Source organism: Mugil cephalus, chromosome 4 (genome assembly GCF_022458985.1).
Source record: "Mugil cephalus isolate CIBA_MC_2020 chromosome 4, CIBA_Mcephalus_1.1, whole genome shotgun sequence".
NCBI lineage: Eukaryota > Metazoa > Chordata > Actinopteri > Mugiliformes > Mugilidae > Mugil > Mugil cephalus.
Genome location: NC_061773.1, coordinates 6,693,135 through 6,707,069, shown reverse-complemented (window position 1 = coordinate 6,707,069; position 13,935 = coordinate 6,693,135). Strand labels below are relative to the sequence as shown.

At 38.4% G+C, this 13,935-nt stretch overlaps 1 protein-coding gene across 1 annotated transcript; it reads right to left on the bottom strand.

Annotated features, from left to right (window-relative positions):
• Window positions 1–200: 200 nt before the first annotated feature.
• On the bottom strand, window positions 201–12,292 carry camkva (CaM kinase-like vesicle-associated a). Its single transcript, XM_047581912.1, has 11 exons — window positions 12,047–12,292; window positions 4,505–4,643; window positions 4,286–4,417; window positions 3,493–3,567; window positions 3,205–3,343; window positions 2,966–3,086; window positions 2,744–2,819; window positions 2,487–2,623; window positions 2,278–2,356; window positions 1,946–2,033; window positions 201–1,707 (listed from the first exon to the last, which is right to left on the bottom strand). The coding sequence occupies exons 2-11, from the start codon at window positions 4,597–4,599 to the stop codon at window positions 1,414–1,416; spliced, it is 1,236 nt and encodes a 411-aa protein (XP_047437868.1). The 5' UTR covers window positions 4,600–4,643; window positions 12,047–12,292; the 3' UTR covers window positions 201–1,413.
• Between the last annotated feature and the right edge of the window lie 1,643 nt (window positions 12,293–13,935).

Here is a 13,935-nt window from a genome sequence, read left to right as displayed (position 1 = left end):
AACACTCATGTCAAATGTCCCCTCTGTCTGGACTACTAATTATATATATAAAAAAACATAATATATTCATTTGTAGATTTTGACCAAATTAAGTGAATAAAATTTGCTTTCAAATAAGGGTGATTGGTCAGGAATCAGTCAAATATATTAAGACTATGAGTGAGGGGCAACCTCTAAAGAACATCACAGTTTCAGCAATATTAGTATTGCTTATTTTATTCATTCACAAGCATTGCAGCAACCCGTTAGCGCCGCTATATGTTGCTAAATACACGTAAATTAAAAAAATACACACGTATACACATACAATGTAAATATACATAATCATACAGTAGATGGACTTGGCTATAAACTTTGAGTTTGCTACTTACAAGTTACAACACAACAACAGCTAAAACATCGCTCTACATAGAATGCTCTAGATCTAGTTTTCTGTGTTCTAAAGGTGAAAGAGGACCGAACACAAGTATCAATACAGCAGCTTAAGACTCTAAACAGTGGAGCAAATAAAACAGCTAAAATATTTCAGTGAAATCTGTAATGAGTGTGTTATTATAATCAAGCTGTTCCCTTGAAACATTTAAGTACATGACTGCAACAAATATTAAGGCACTTTAACTTAAAAATATGCGTTCTTGTTGCCTTAAAATTGTAAGTTGTCTAAGGTTGTACGCCACTGACAGTAGTCATGGTGTCGGATCGAATCCACTGTATCTTTTTACGTATAGTCTTTCACTATAAAAACATTTTCATGGACATTCGTTGAAATGTCACACACATTAAATTGTGCAATTCTGAAATCTCTGACAAAGCTTAAAAAAATTCTACTTTTGAATCTTTTATATTTACTTATGATCTGTTCAAGATATTTACACGACAAGTTTGTCTCTTTGTATAAATGTGTTCACTTCTCGAGTTTACTCAAATAAGCTGGAAAGTATTCTCATGAATTTGTATATTATTTTTAAATAAACCTTAATTAGTAAATCTTTCAACTCATAATTTTAAGTCACAAGACATGAACTCAGAAGCTAAAAAGTAGCAATTTGTCGAAACGGACAAATACATCTATGTAAAATGAGCTGATGAATAAAAGTGAGTAGATTTCACCAAATTACACTGACTTTTTTTTCTTTTTCTTTAGTTTTTTTATAGTTTTCAGGGAAAAAGGAAACAACAGAAGAGCTACGTTGCAACAATCTTTAAAGGGACTTGTACAGATAATAACAAGAACGAGGAAGAGTGGAGAACACTATTCTATAGACCAATCAATACAGAAGGCAAGAAGATGAAATGATCGTGGAATAACCTGACAGCACAGACACAGAATCATGATTCCAGATTTACTGGCTGTACTGCACATGTGCTTGTTAGTTAGTTGGCAAAATTCCTCTTCTTGTTCTTGATTGAAGCCTAGTCTCCTTTTCTCTGTGGTACCATTTGGGGAACATCGCCATTGCACCGAGCCTGTTGCTGCTCCTCCTGTCTGGCTGCACTGGGCGCGGAGACGATTGCAGTCTGTGTGTCAGAAGACTTTTCATTAAGACCATCTTTTATGTTTCCAGCTCCACCGTCGCTGCTTCCTGCCGGAGGAGCGGTGGGCGCGTTGGGGTCAGTTGCAGCCCCTGCAGCCAGATTGGAGGCACCCGAATCACCCTGCTCAGGCGCTCGAAGTCTCTTCATGAGGGTTGTCACTCTAACTGCTTTCTGTGAGTTGAAAAAATATGTTCACGTCATGTGAAGACAATAAAACGTGTTTCTGTTGCCACCTAGTGGTCAAAGGTGGCACTTGTTTGCCAGCTGTTAATTCACTCACTGAACAGGTCACATAAGCCACCACTGAAACAATGATCCCCACTGATTTAGCAGGAGCTACCACTGAAAATAACATCCTACATTTTATTAATACTTAATTTATTTAATATTAATATATGACAGGTACTACCTTCCACTTAGCTTTGGCAAAGTTCTTTTCGATCTGTGCACAAACACCATCCTTGATGTTCTTGTCTGACGCTGCATTTCCAGAGATCCTGAAAGAAGGAACAAAACTCATATTTTTCCTGGCACATTATTTATATCTGTGGCACCTACGCACCAAGTTTCATAATTGCAGTTGTGTTAGTCGGATCGTTTACATCGATCAGCCACAACATTGACTGTGTTGTGACAATTCAGTGTTCTGCTGGGAAGCAACCTACAAAATATTAGGAAGATGGTCATAATGTTATGCCTGATCGGTGTATATTTGATTTGTTCAGTTAATTCTTTTGGTACCATTCATGAGCTATAGCTTCTTGTGCAGTCAGTCGCTGGTCTTGGTCCACTTCCATCAAAGATGCCACTAAGTTTTTGGCTGCAAAACGCAAGAAAACAGAAACGCCAGTTAATTCACTTTATTTAGATCTTGAACACGTGATTTCTGGCAGTCCAGTTACAGGAACACTGACATTCATGTAGTGATTCTCTTCTCTGATTTCTCTTACCAGAATCTGAAATATCATCCCAGTACGGGGAGTCAAATTCATAGTCTCCTGACAAAATCTTTAGGAACAGGTTCTTATCACGGTTATCCAAGTCATCTTCATCAGCGTCGTCATAGAAAGGAGGGTTCCCAGACAAGCTATTATTGAGTTGAAAAAACGCGATTTTATTATTATTATTATTATTATTATTATTATTATTATTTTTACTTCAGGTAATAAGGTATGCTACACTGGTGAGAACATTAGAGGACACTTACAGTATATACATGATGACACCTATGGCCCAACAGTCGACAGGCCTTCCATATCTCTGCCTCCCGACAACCTCAGGAGCTAGTAGCAAAAACAGGTTTGAAGTGTTGGGGTGGATTGTAACTTTAGACTAAATTATAACAGTTTGTTTCTACTGGAAGTTTAAATCTTTATTAAATTCAAATCATTTGTTTTATGGATCTTAAGTCAAATATAATGTCACTCACCAAGGTATTCAGGAGTGCCACATGGGTCCTTAATGAGTCCATTTTCCAGTTTTGCCAACTGGAAGTCACTGATAACAATTTTGGAGTGCTTCAAGCGATTAAAGTACACCAGGTTCTCAAGCTGTATAAGTAAATTCAGACAGGCGTATTAAACTAGGATGCAAATGTATGTACGAGTGTATTTTTGGCCTGTAGTGAAATTCATCTGTGTTTCACTAGGTGTCAGCAGTGAAGTGTACCTTAAGGTTCCTGTGCACGATTTTCAGAGAGTGAAGGTAAGCCACGGCTTCCAACACCTGTCTCATAACGTTGCTGGTGTCCCTCTCCGAGTAGTAGCCTTGATCTAAGATCCAGTCAAAGACCTCTCTGCCCGTAGCGCTGACAAGATGAGAAGCAGGCAAATTAAACACACGTCACATGTGATGACAGCAATGCAAAGACCGAGTAAAATATTAGCTCTGTGAAAGTAAATACGCTGCACATCAGGCTGTGCTGAGATGTATCTCAAATGCCTTCGTGGTACTCACAGCTCGAGAAAAATGAAGTATTCTTTCTTAGTTTCAAAAGCATCAACCAGCTGAAGGATGTTATGATGTTTTATCCTTTGAAAAACAAGAAAGAGTGAAAGAAGAGCACAATGAAGAGGGAAATTTAGGTTGAGCAATAACGCAGTCAACATGTAGAATAAGGCCACATAATAATCTCCACATCCGTGACGACTGAGGAAAAAATCTCGGCGTTGCTCACTCAGTCTGTGGAAACTGACTGAATAAGTTCCAGTTGACTGAATAACTTCCAGTTTATTCCGTCCATGATTCACTAGAGTGCTAAGAGTTCATTATAATTAATTAGAACTTGTAGTCTCTGCCTTCATAAATAATCATCACCAAATCATTTCACGCTTTAATTAAATTCAAGCCTGTTGATTGCCATTATAATTTCTTTTCTTTTTTCTTTGTTTTGTTAGCTTTGTTGTGCATCATTCTTCGTACGAGTTTGAATGTACTGATGCAACAATGAATTTAAGCTCATGGATATACCTAATATTAGCCTACTATATGGTCTTATACGGTTACAAATCTAAGTTGGAATGGATAAAGGATCAATTCATCAGCTTTGTTGACTCTTTCTTAAAAAGGAAAAGTATGAAATTTATAAAATAATTTTTGGTATAACCAGCACAGTTAAATTGTACAGTATTGCCTCCATGATGGTACAAGAACCATACCATGTACACTATTTGCATCCAAACATTAGCTTTTTGTCTTTTACTCGACACAATCTCAGGCTCTGCAGTAAGGAGCGTAACACTTTACTTACATCTTCAATATCATTATCTCATTCTTGGCAGCTTTCCTCACTTTCCTTCCGTCCTTTTTGTGGAACTTTTTACATGTGTACATTTTCAAGGTGTTCCTGTCCTTCGCCCGGAATATCTCGCAAAACTCCTCTCTGCGAGCAGGATGAGAAAGCAGACATGCATCAAACTTGGAGCGAAAAGCCCTCAAGAATCTCCACACTCTCGTCAGATGTACTCACGATTTAACGATCTGTCCGAGGTCATACTTGTCGGCCACCTCTGAGGGACTGTTGTATTCCTTCTTCTCCCCGAGTGTCAGACAACCAAATGGCATGGCAGCTCGTGCCCTAGCTGGGGACGTTCCTGCCGCAACACAGCCTGTCAACAGTGTGCAACATGTTACCTGTGTGCTATAAAACGCACAGAATCTGCACAGTGTGAAGCCTGATCTATAGTATTAGACTAATTACTCAATATCATAAAACAATGTGGCTGCAACAGTTTGAAAAAACTGCACCACATAACCATTTTTGTCATGACATTAGAAGAAATGCTCCTCATTGATGCACTCAACACAAAATAAAGTAAAAAGCAGTAAAGTCAATTCACACTTTTATAGGGTGCAGTTTGGACTTTTCTCAGGAGCCTTTTTTGGTTATATATCAGAGAATATGTGAGTGTAATTGAGCTTGTGGGAGTAAATTATCACAAGAAGAACACAACATAACATTTTTCAATAACACAATCTACTTCAGTGAGCTCTCTGCCTATTTCTTTTCACTCTGCAGTGAGTCAGCTCTATACTGCAGCATTTGTCTGCTTTCTATAGTAAAGAATATTCACATGGACTTGACCTGTAGCTGTAGCTGTGACTTTTATCGCTTTTTTTTCTGTAATTTAAAAGACTCTTGAAAGCTGAAAAAAGCTATTAGCTTGTCAGCTCTGGAGGGATAAGAGTGAATGGGTTTAGTGTTAGGAAATCGGTAAACGGTGAAGGTATACCTACCTACATTTATAATGGCATGCACACCACAGTGCGCTTTAGACCACATTGTTCACATCCACTCATTTACAAGATAATATGGGGGGAAATGTTTGAAAATAAACCTGGTTAGTGGCAGTACAATATTGCACACGCAATATCGTGATTAATATGCAGTTCAGGCTTAACAGCTTTTCCACAAGCAGCTCAACGCAGGTAATAAATCACAATATAATATAATGCTGTTAAATTACTTTAAGATCCTCTTATGGGTTAAGTAGATGAGGTACACCATTGAATTTATGTTGTACCACTTTATAATACAGATGTGATTTACAAGGTAATTTTTCTGGTATGAATCCAGTAGTTTGGTTCTAACTGACTTTAAAGTACGTTCACCTGTAATTACTCTGCTATTAATACCTTGTGCTCCCAATAAAAATCTAAATCTAAAAAAAATCCTCATCTCATTTCTTTTCAAAGTACCTACAGTTTAGGTATCAGCTGTAAAAATCAAACGGAAGTACTAAAGGACAGAAGCACAGTTTTCTGCTCAGTGATTGATTTCCCACAGCAGACCAGCTGTACGTGTCAGAGACGTTAAACCGCCGGAAAACCTGTCCTTCAAACAGCTGACCAATTCATATCATCTCTCGGTTTAATCATCTTATTTTCCAACGCGTCCCCTTACATCCTCCGCTGACCAAAGAAACACATAATATTTCTCACTGTAGGCGACAAAACGGCCGATAACTGAAATTCACCCACATGAAGTCCTTTAACACATTTTGATGCCAGTTTCACAGCCTGGCTACATAACCCTACTGCTTTTATTTATTTATTTATTTATTCCTTTTTTATTATTTAAAAAAAAAAAGAAACTGGAAAACTATCGCAGCCATGGGCTAATCTAACACTGGAATATTTGCCGTAACCTGTTTTTTAAAGGATCTTTGTTGCTTGCTTTTGTGCTTAGTCTTGTTTTGAATTAAATATCGACTTTTTTAAGAGACACCCACACTTGAAGTATTTACTGGATGACCCCTAACTCAATAGAGTTTCCGTAATTACATATACATTTCAAATTGGTTTGGCCAGAGTTGCTGCAGCTGTTGTGCAGGTTCACAGTTGGCTGCAATATGACAAATGCCTTAGGAAATGTGTATGGACAACAGACTTTTTTTTATGTTTTTTTTTTCTTTTTTGGCAGATCTTTCAGTAGAAATGGCAGCCAGAAGAGTGGGAGTTCAGAAATTTTGACTGAGTTATTGTCTGTAGCCTCAGTCAAGACCAGAGGCAGAGATTTCTCCCGGCGGTAGCATCCAGAAATATCTGTAGTAGCTACAACTAAGTAGCTGAGTAAAAATAAAACCTGGACAATGTTTCAGGATCTTCCCAGGATGGCTTATCATTGCACTTAATATAGCTGTTCATTATAATTGGATTGAGGAACGTTGAGTTGAAGACAGTATGACTGGGTATGAGTGTGATACCATCCACAAGGGAGCTGTGTTGTAATGCAGTCTCCACAGAGCTCCGCTATGGAGATGAGAATTGCTTATAACTAAAGCAAATCTGTTCTCCGGTGTTTTCATTAATTTATTGCTGTTTGATTCACATTCAGCCAGACAAGAAAATGATTTATATTTGTGTTTTTATACAAACTTTAAATCACTGACCACTTGCACTCGGAGTAGCCACAGAGACAGATGTTTTTCTATTTAGACAACTTAGACAACTTGTTTTTTTTTTTTACAGCAGAATGCTCAAGTGCAGGAGATGTTTCCCTGTGGTGAGCTCTTATCGCAGAGCCCGCACCCAAACAATTTCAATATCCGGTTTGCCGTTCGCCTGTTCACAATGCAGTCCAAAAGACGGAGGGAGCTGCCAGTTCAACATTAGTCTGGAAACTGACGAGATTTGGGAGAAATGCTTCAGCTAAATCACCTCCCCTGCATGAATCCTGTGAGAACAATACTCAGGCTCACCATTAGAGCTTTCTGGCTCTCGCCTAGATTCACACAACTGCACTGTCTAGGTTTAAGAGTTAAATTAAATTAAATTAAGCACATATAAAGTAAGGACGCAGGTGCACAATTTTCTTGCATAATGGCTTTTGCAAAGTGATTCAGTCTGCAGATATCATCATATTCATCTTTGTGTAGGAAGTGGTATGAATAAAAAAAGCTACAAATATAATAATAATAATAATAATCTCGTAGTTCAATTTAGTGTCTGCTATTTCTCAAAATAATCACAGCACCAACAAGCTCTGCCTCAAAAGGACAAACAATGCTATGAATGTCTAATACAATTAAGGGCTAAGGTCGATGTGAGACCATTAACAATCATCAGTGCTCACAATGAATCACACCTGTTCTCGGAAACTTGACTCGCGGTACCACGGCGCGCCGAACACTAAACAGTGAGCGCGATAAGTCAGACAGAATTTTAGCGCGGGCTTGTTTTTCCCCTTTCAAAGCGGTCTTTCAGATAAAAGGCGGTTCTCTATCACCAGAAAAGGAAGATAAAAGATAGAAGGCTCTTGACTATAGCTGAATCAGAGGTCTTTTATCTTAGCCTCTGGAAAGATATGAATGAAGGGCTCTTCATTAATGGGAATGTAAATGCCGTTTCAAATTAAGACCGAGCGTCCTTGGAGCACAATAACAAAGGCAGGGCTGCTTGAGCTGACGGACAGATTTTCAGAATACCACGAAGCGTTCAGGAGCATTACGTAAAGGTGAAACTTCAGTTTAGATTCTTTTGTCCTCCAGTAATAATGGCTTTAATGGGCACATTTTAACAGTATTATGCATAGGAACTTTGGCTGAAAAGGAAAGGGCATCTGGAGCACCAAGACGCGTTTTTCAGAATGTAAATGCAGATGGTGCAGAATTTAAAAAATTCTACGTGCCTACTTATCACTTAAAAATGACAATGCTGCTAAACTAAAACTTAGACTCAAAGAAAATTACAAAATAAATGAGCTCAACAAGAACTAAAACAAAAACAAACAAACAAAAAAGCACAACTAATAACGAGTTCATGAGTAGCTCTTTTTAATGTTTTATTGTGCTCTAGCTGCAGACCCGGCTATCACAGATATTGCCAGTTTGGAAAACTTTCCTAGAAGGAAGTGCTTCATTAATGCAGTAAACACTGAGTCCACTGTATGATTCAGTGAGAACGTGTGGTTTGAGGTTACAGATATTAAACTGACTTGAATAATTTAATGTTTTAATGTATGCATTGAAGTACCATTTTGTGCCAAAGAGCTGGCACCTCATCATGTTTCTCATTACTACTAATAATAATAACTTTTATTAATAATTTATACTGTATTCGTCCCACATGAGAATCTTAATCCTGCTTCTTGACCCATCCGTTCGTTCACGTGGTAGTGTGTGCAGTCAGACAGGATCAATTTGAAGGTTTGGTGCTTGGCCCGAGCTGCATCTCTAACCACTACCCCACAGCTCCATTCTACTACAGACGGCAAACAAATTACATCCATTTGGATAGCGATTAACCACTAAGGGCTATGATATGAGGTGCTTATCACCTGTATGTGTAAGTGTGATATCTGCAGGGGACATCGCAGACACCCACCACGGGTCTAATTTTGAAGAAAAACAGAAAAGGACGGATGATGCATCTTTACACTGTGTTCCAGCAGTCGCGGGAAACCAAACATAACCTGAGGAAACTGTGATCATTTAAAATAAAGCAGGCTAACACATCTAGCACACTGGTGGTTATGATCTGAGGGATGACGCATCGCTGAATTATGCACTGTGCACGTCGGTGTGATTTTGACAAAACGTGGACAGCTTGCATCGTGGGACCTTGGTCTGTCCTTTCCTTTGATGGCAGTAAGCGGCCTGGAACTCGGCTAACCTTGAAAATGACACGGAATGACCAAACAAGTGTGTCAAATTTTGTTCATCATACTGTGTTTTATTATATCTGAGACACTCCCACTCGCAACTTCGCTGAAGGATTATGCATTTTGGCTCCGTGGTCTGGCACACATTAAAATGCAGACTGGCCCAGCAGAGGCGCTAAATTAAAGTTCAGGCTTTTTTAAAAAGCCTGAATGTAGAGCTGGCTGACAGAAATATACTGCCAATTCATACTGATATTTTAATGATCGGTTTCAAGTCCAACAACAAAAATGTAAAATCGTTTGTAGATGTTAATTAAATGGCAAATGGAGTTTTTCCATCTTAATACGATTAGACTCCTTTCTAACTTTTAAACACTACAACTGATTTGCCTGCTGACTCATGCTGTCCTCGGCTTTTCGTCAAATGAGTTGCTCTTTGTTATGAGTATTGTTTATGTCTCTATACATTTTGTTTCCTACCTTGTTATGACCCAGTGGGAAGTACTTGTGCATTGTGTGTGTGTGTATTCTTTTCAGCTATCTTTCTGAGGACCAGTTTGCCTTTTACACCATCGTGAGTGAGGACATTTCTGCGAAACTAGATTTTAGGGTAATGAAGTTACAGTTAGGATATGGTTAGGATTAGAGTACGGGTTAGGGTTAGCCACTGAGTTGAGACGGTTAGGGTTAGGGTAAGGTTGCTAGGGAATGCAATATGCCAATAGATGTCATCACAGATATGTTAGATGATAGGGGTTAAAGACTAAAAACAAGTATTAATTTGCGCTTTTGCTGTGCAACATTTTACAAACACAAACATGTACATGTGCCCATTTTAAAATGAATACTTCCTATGTTTCTATTTTGGGTTTGGATTGCCGGTCAAAACCATGTGAGATGGTGGCAGAAGTCCAGATCTTTGGATTTGGCCACAGCCGAGCCTCTTCAAAGGGAACTGCTTGATGACTGGGGGCAGATGGTATTGATGATTTTTGAGCCAAATTGTATGGCATGTAAAGCCTCATTTATGATTTAAACGTCCCCTCTCACACGATTTCTAACTCCATTATGTTCCATTCATCTTTGCACTACCGTGTTTTCACTTGCATATATTGGATTTATTTTCTTGCTATAATTATTATCTCTATGCAACAGCTTTTATTTTTATTGCTACCACACTAGAGAGCTGCTAAACTGTATTTTTTTTTTCCCCACTGGACTATGACAATAAAAACGTATTGTCATTATTCATGTGCTTACTATTCTTCTTACTATTCTTAATTTCCAAAGATGTAATATCAGGAGCAAAAGAAAGAAGTGCTTTGGTTGAGAATATCCTGATGAATATGAATCAGTCATCTTTTGTGCTTGTATCTGCTATGCATTGCGTCCACCATTCATCTCTTCTCTCAAGCATCACTGGCTCATCTGACCAGTTTCTTCTGATGTTGTTTTGTTGCCATGGTTTCCAAGTGCTACAGTATGCACCATGGTACCGTCTGTGCAGAACGGCTCTCTGCGTATTATCACCATTACTGCCCAAGACCACTTCGAGTCAACGAAACTCCCTTTACAGACCTCGAATTCAAACACAAGTAAATGCTCAATAGTATTAACCACACTAATGATGGTGCATATTAATGAAGCTTATTTTACTGTACTACTCTGACACACTGGTTATCTGACAGCTACTTCATCTTAATTACCTATTGATAAATGCACCGTGGAATTCATCATGACACAGGTAACACATCTATGGAGTGTAAAGTCTGTTACATAACCAAAAGGAAACAAATTTATCAAATAACCAGTTTAAGTCTCAGTAATGAATCTTTCACAAATAGAAATAAATCAAATAATATACATTATATGCGTGTGTGTGTGCATGTGTGTGGTGTGTTCATAGTGTCTATATCTGTTTTTTTTCGTTTTTTTTTTTTTTTTATTTTTAATGATCCTGCCATTCATAAATAAGTCATGAATATTTCCCATTGCAACATTTTCTCTCTATAAACCAGTATAAACAGTGCTGTGCTCTAACACAAGCTCTATTCTCATTGTATCACTCCAAAAACTTTTGTGTACTATTTGATGCCTTGTGATCAAAGTGCATATCCCCACTTTTTGGGAGAGGCCATCACAACACTGAAATGCCTGCAAGAATGCACACATATACATTTATAGTTATTCGATTTGATTGCTTCTGAACGCGGGCACTTTCTCTTTTTCTGCTTCCTCTGAGTAAAATGTTCTGACACGCCAGAGCAATCGCCCTTACTTCTGTACAATATGAAGTGGCAGTTTAAGCGCTGCAATCACACGCTCGTTGGGTGTGAAATCATGACAAATAATGACAGGGAGGCAGGGACACTGCGAGACTGTCAAAATGTGAACTCAAAAAGTACTGCAGTCCTGATGGACGTGCCTTATGTAAATCCAAAGCGCAGCTTGCAAGACTTGAGCTCATACAGTGAATTAAGTTGTCGAGGTGCTCATAATGAAGAAAACTTTAAGCCCGTTGTCACCGTTTGTGGTCTGCTTACTGGAAATATCTGTCAGCCTCACAGTTCAAGCAGGTTGACAGTTTACACAATATTTGCGCATCGCCAAGGTTAGTCTGTTGCAAGTGAACAGGTCCGGCAAACTACCGGTTTATTCTTAATGTCTGACATTCCAACCAAATTGTTTTAATGGCACAAAAGTTTTCGAAACAGATCATCATCCATCTTTATTTTTATTTTTTTTTTGTTGTTGTTTTGTTTTTTTGTATCAGATATGATCAATACCAGTTGCTGAATAAATACATCTCGCCGAACATTCCTCGGCATCCTTCACTTCTCGCGTTTTTGACAGCAGTGCTTTTCCAGTCTCATGACGGCAAAACAAATTACGCAAATTGTACTTACTTACCTTCAACGGAGTAAACTGGTTAATCCGTAATCCAACGGTCTGATATTGGAGTATTTTCCTGATGCGTCTTCACTTTTTCCTTGGGTGATTCCACTGAGGTTGCAGGCAGCGAGCTATCAGAGAAAGGTATAAGGTCCTAAAGCATTTCCAACAAGTCAGCTTATTCACCGGAGTATTACGTGAACGCGTGATGGTAACAGCGCGACTATGATGCAGAAAGGAAGAAGGAGGAGAAATGAAGTGTGTGCGTGTGTGCGAGACGCACGCTATAATGTGCGCACCATCGCATCAAACGTTGTGGGTTTTGATCGGCGTGTTTACGACTTTTAACAGTCGACAACAAAAACAAAAGAAAAACATCCATAACTTCGTTCTTTCTTTCAAAGAAACGATCTTCATAATTTGTAATATAACATGCAATAATTTGAAAATATATGCAGAATTTCTTTCTTTCTTTCTTTCTTTCTTTCTTTCTTTCTTTCTTTCTTTCTTTCTTTCTTTCTTTCTTTTTTACAGGGTTAAAAACATACAAATGTGTAATACATATCAACTAACAGTAATTAGCAAATTGCAGCATATTTAATCATAAAATGAATGAGAGAATGAATAAGAATTCATACAAGAGAAACATATAAAGTAGTATTAAATGTCCATCATACAGTCCTGCAAGGCGGTAAACTCAAACACATCCTGACCTTATATAATGCAGGGAACAATATGTGGAAAGAATGGCATCATGGGTAACCACTCCCTATATGAAAATGTAAGCTCTCTATGATACAAATTTGAGGGACAGATAAAAGATAAACCATCCTAGAATTTCAATAGCTGTCACAACCCACCAATTATGTTAATAAGTACACTGATGGTGGACTACACCACTGGGTTTTCTGTGCTGTCTCTCAAGCAATGCAGGCCTCTTCACATAATGTAAAATACCAACCTGTGGAGGACAGAAATCCCACAAGCTAGGGAGGAGACAAGGCTTGAGCAAACCAAAAGAACTCACTAAGATCAGTGCCAACAACAGTATTCTGTCTTTAGATGGAAAAGAGATCTTGTTTAAGGGCTTGAATGGATCCGAGAAAAAACTAATAAGACCTTTTGTCATTATAGTTTGTTTTTTATGCCTTTGAACATACTAGGATAGTTTTTAATATATTCACATGATTGTTAGATCACAGTGAAATTAACTGAAACCAGGAGGAATGCAATTCTAAAGCAGCAATAATTAGCCGCAGTTTAAGTATAAATTGTGCCATTTCTTCTCCAGAAATTATATATTACATAAAATATAATCTGTGCACAGGTAACATCCTCAGACTCTTTTCTGACCACGTTAGCGTTGTGTGTCATAGTGAAATTTATGAAAATGTACAGCTTTCAAAATGAACATTTTAAGGCCCTTTCATCTGTGAAGTTCAGTTAGTTTAGAATCCGGGATTCTGTCATTTTAGGAGATTGCTGAGTGCAGAGAAAACTGGCGTAACCTTCACCATCACTTTGCAGGGATGTACAGGTATACAGAGGATCTGGCAGGCAGACTATGTAGAACAGCCTTATGTAACAAGAGTGTCTCTTCTTTCCAAAAATGAGTAATGCCGCAAAAAGGCCATTGGGATAGCAGGAAAGAAAGTAGTGGAGAATCTTTCACCTGCTCCCCACCTACCCACAAAACCACCTACTCTGCCTGTATCCTGTATCATATGGCTCTCTGCAATTCTGCTTGTCTTAGCACCACACTCTGTGCTCTATCCTACGATTCACTGTGTCACTGCCACTGTTTACATATTTGTACTGTCATAAATTTATAATCCAGCTGCAGCTATTCACTGCAGGATGGTGTCATTGCTGTGTCAGCTGCTTGTCTTTGTCTCCGAGGTCCAAGG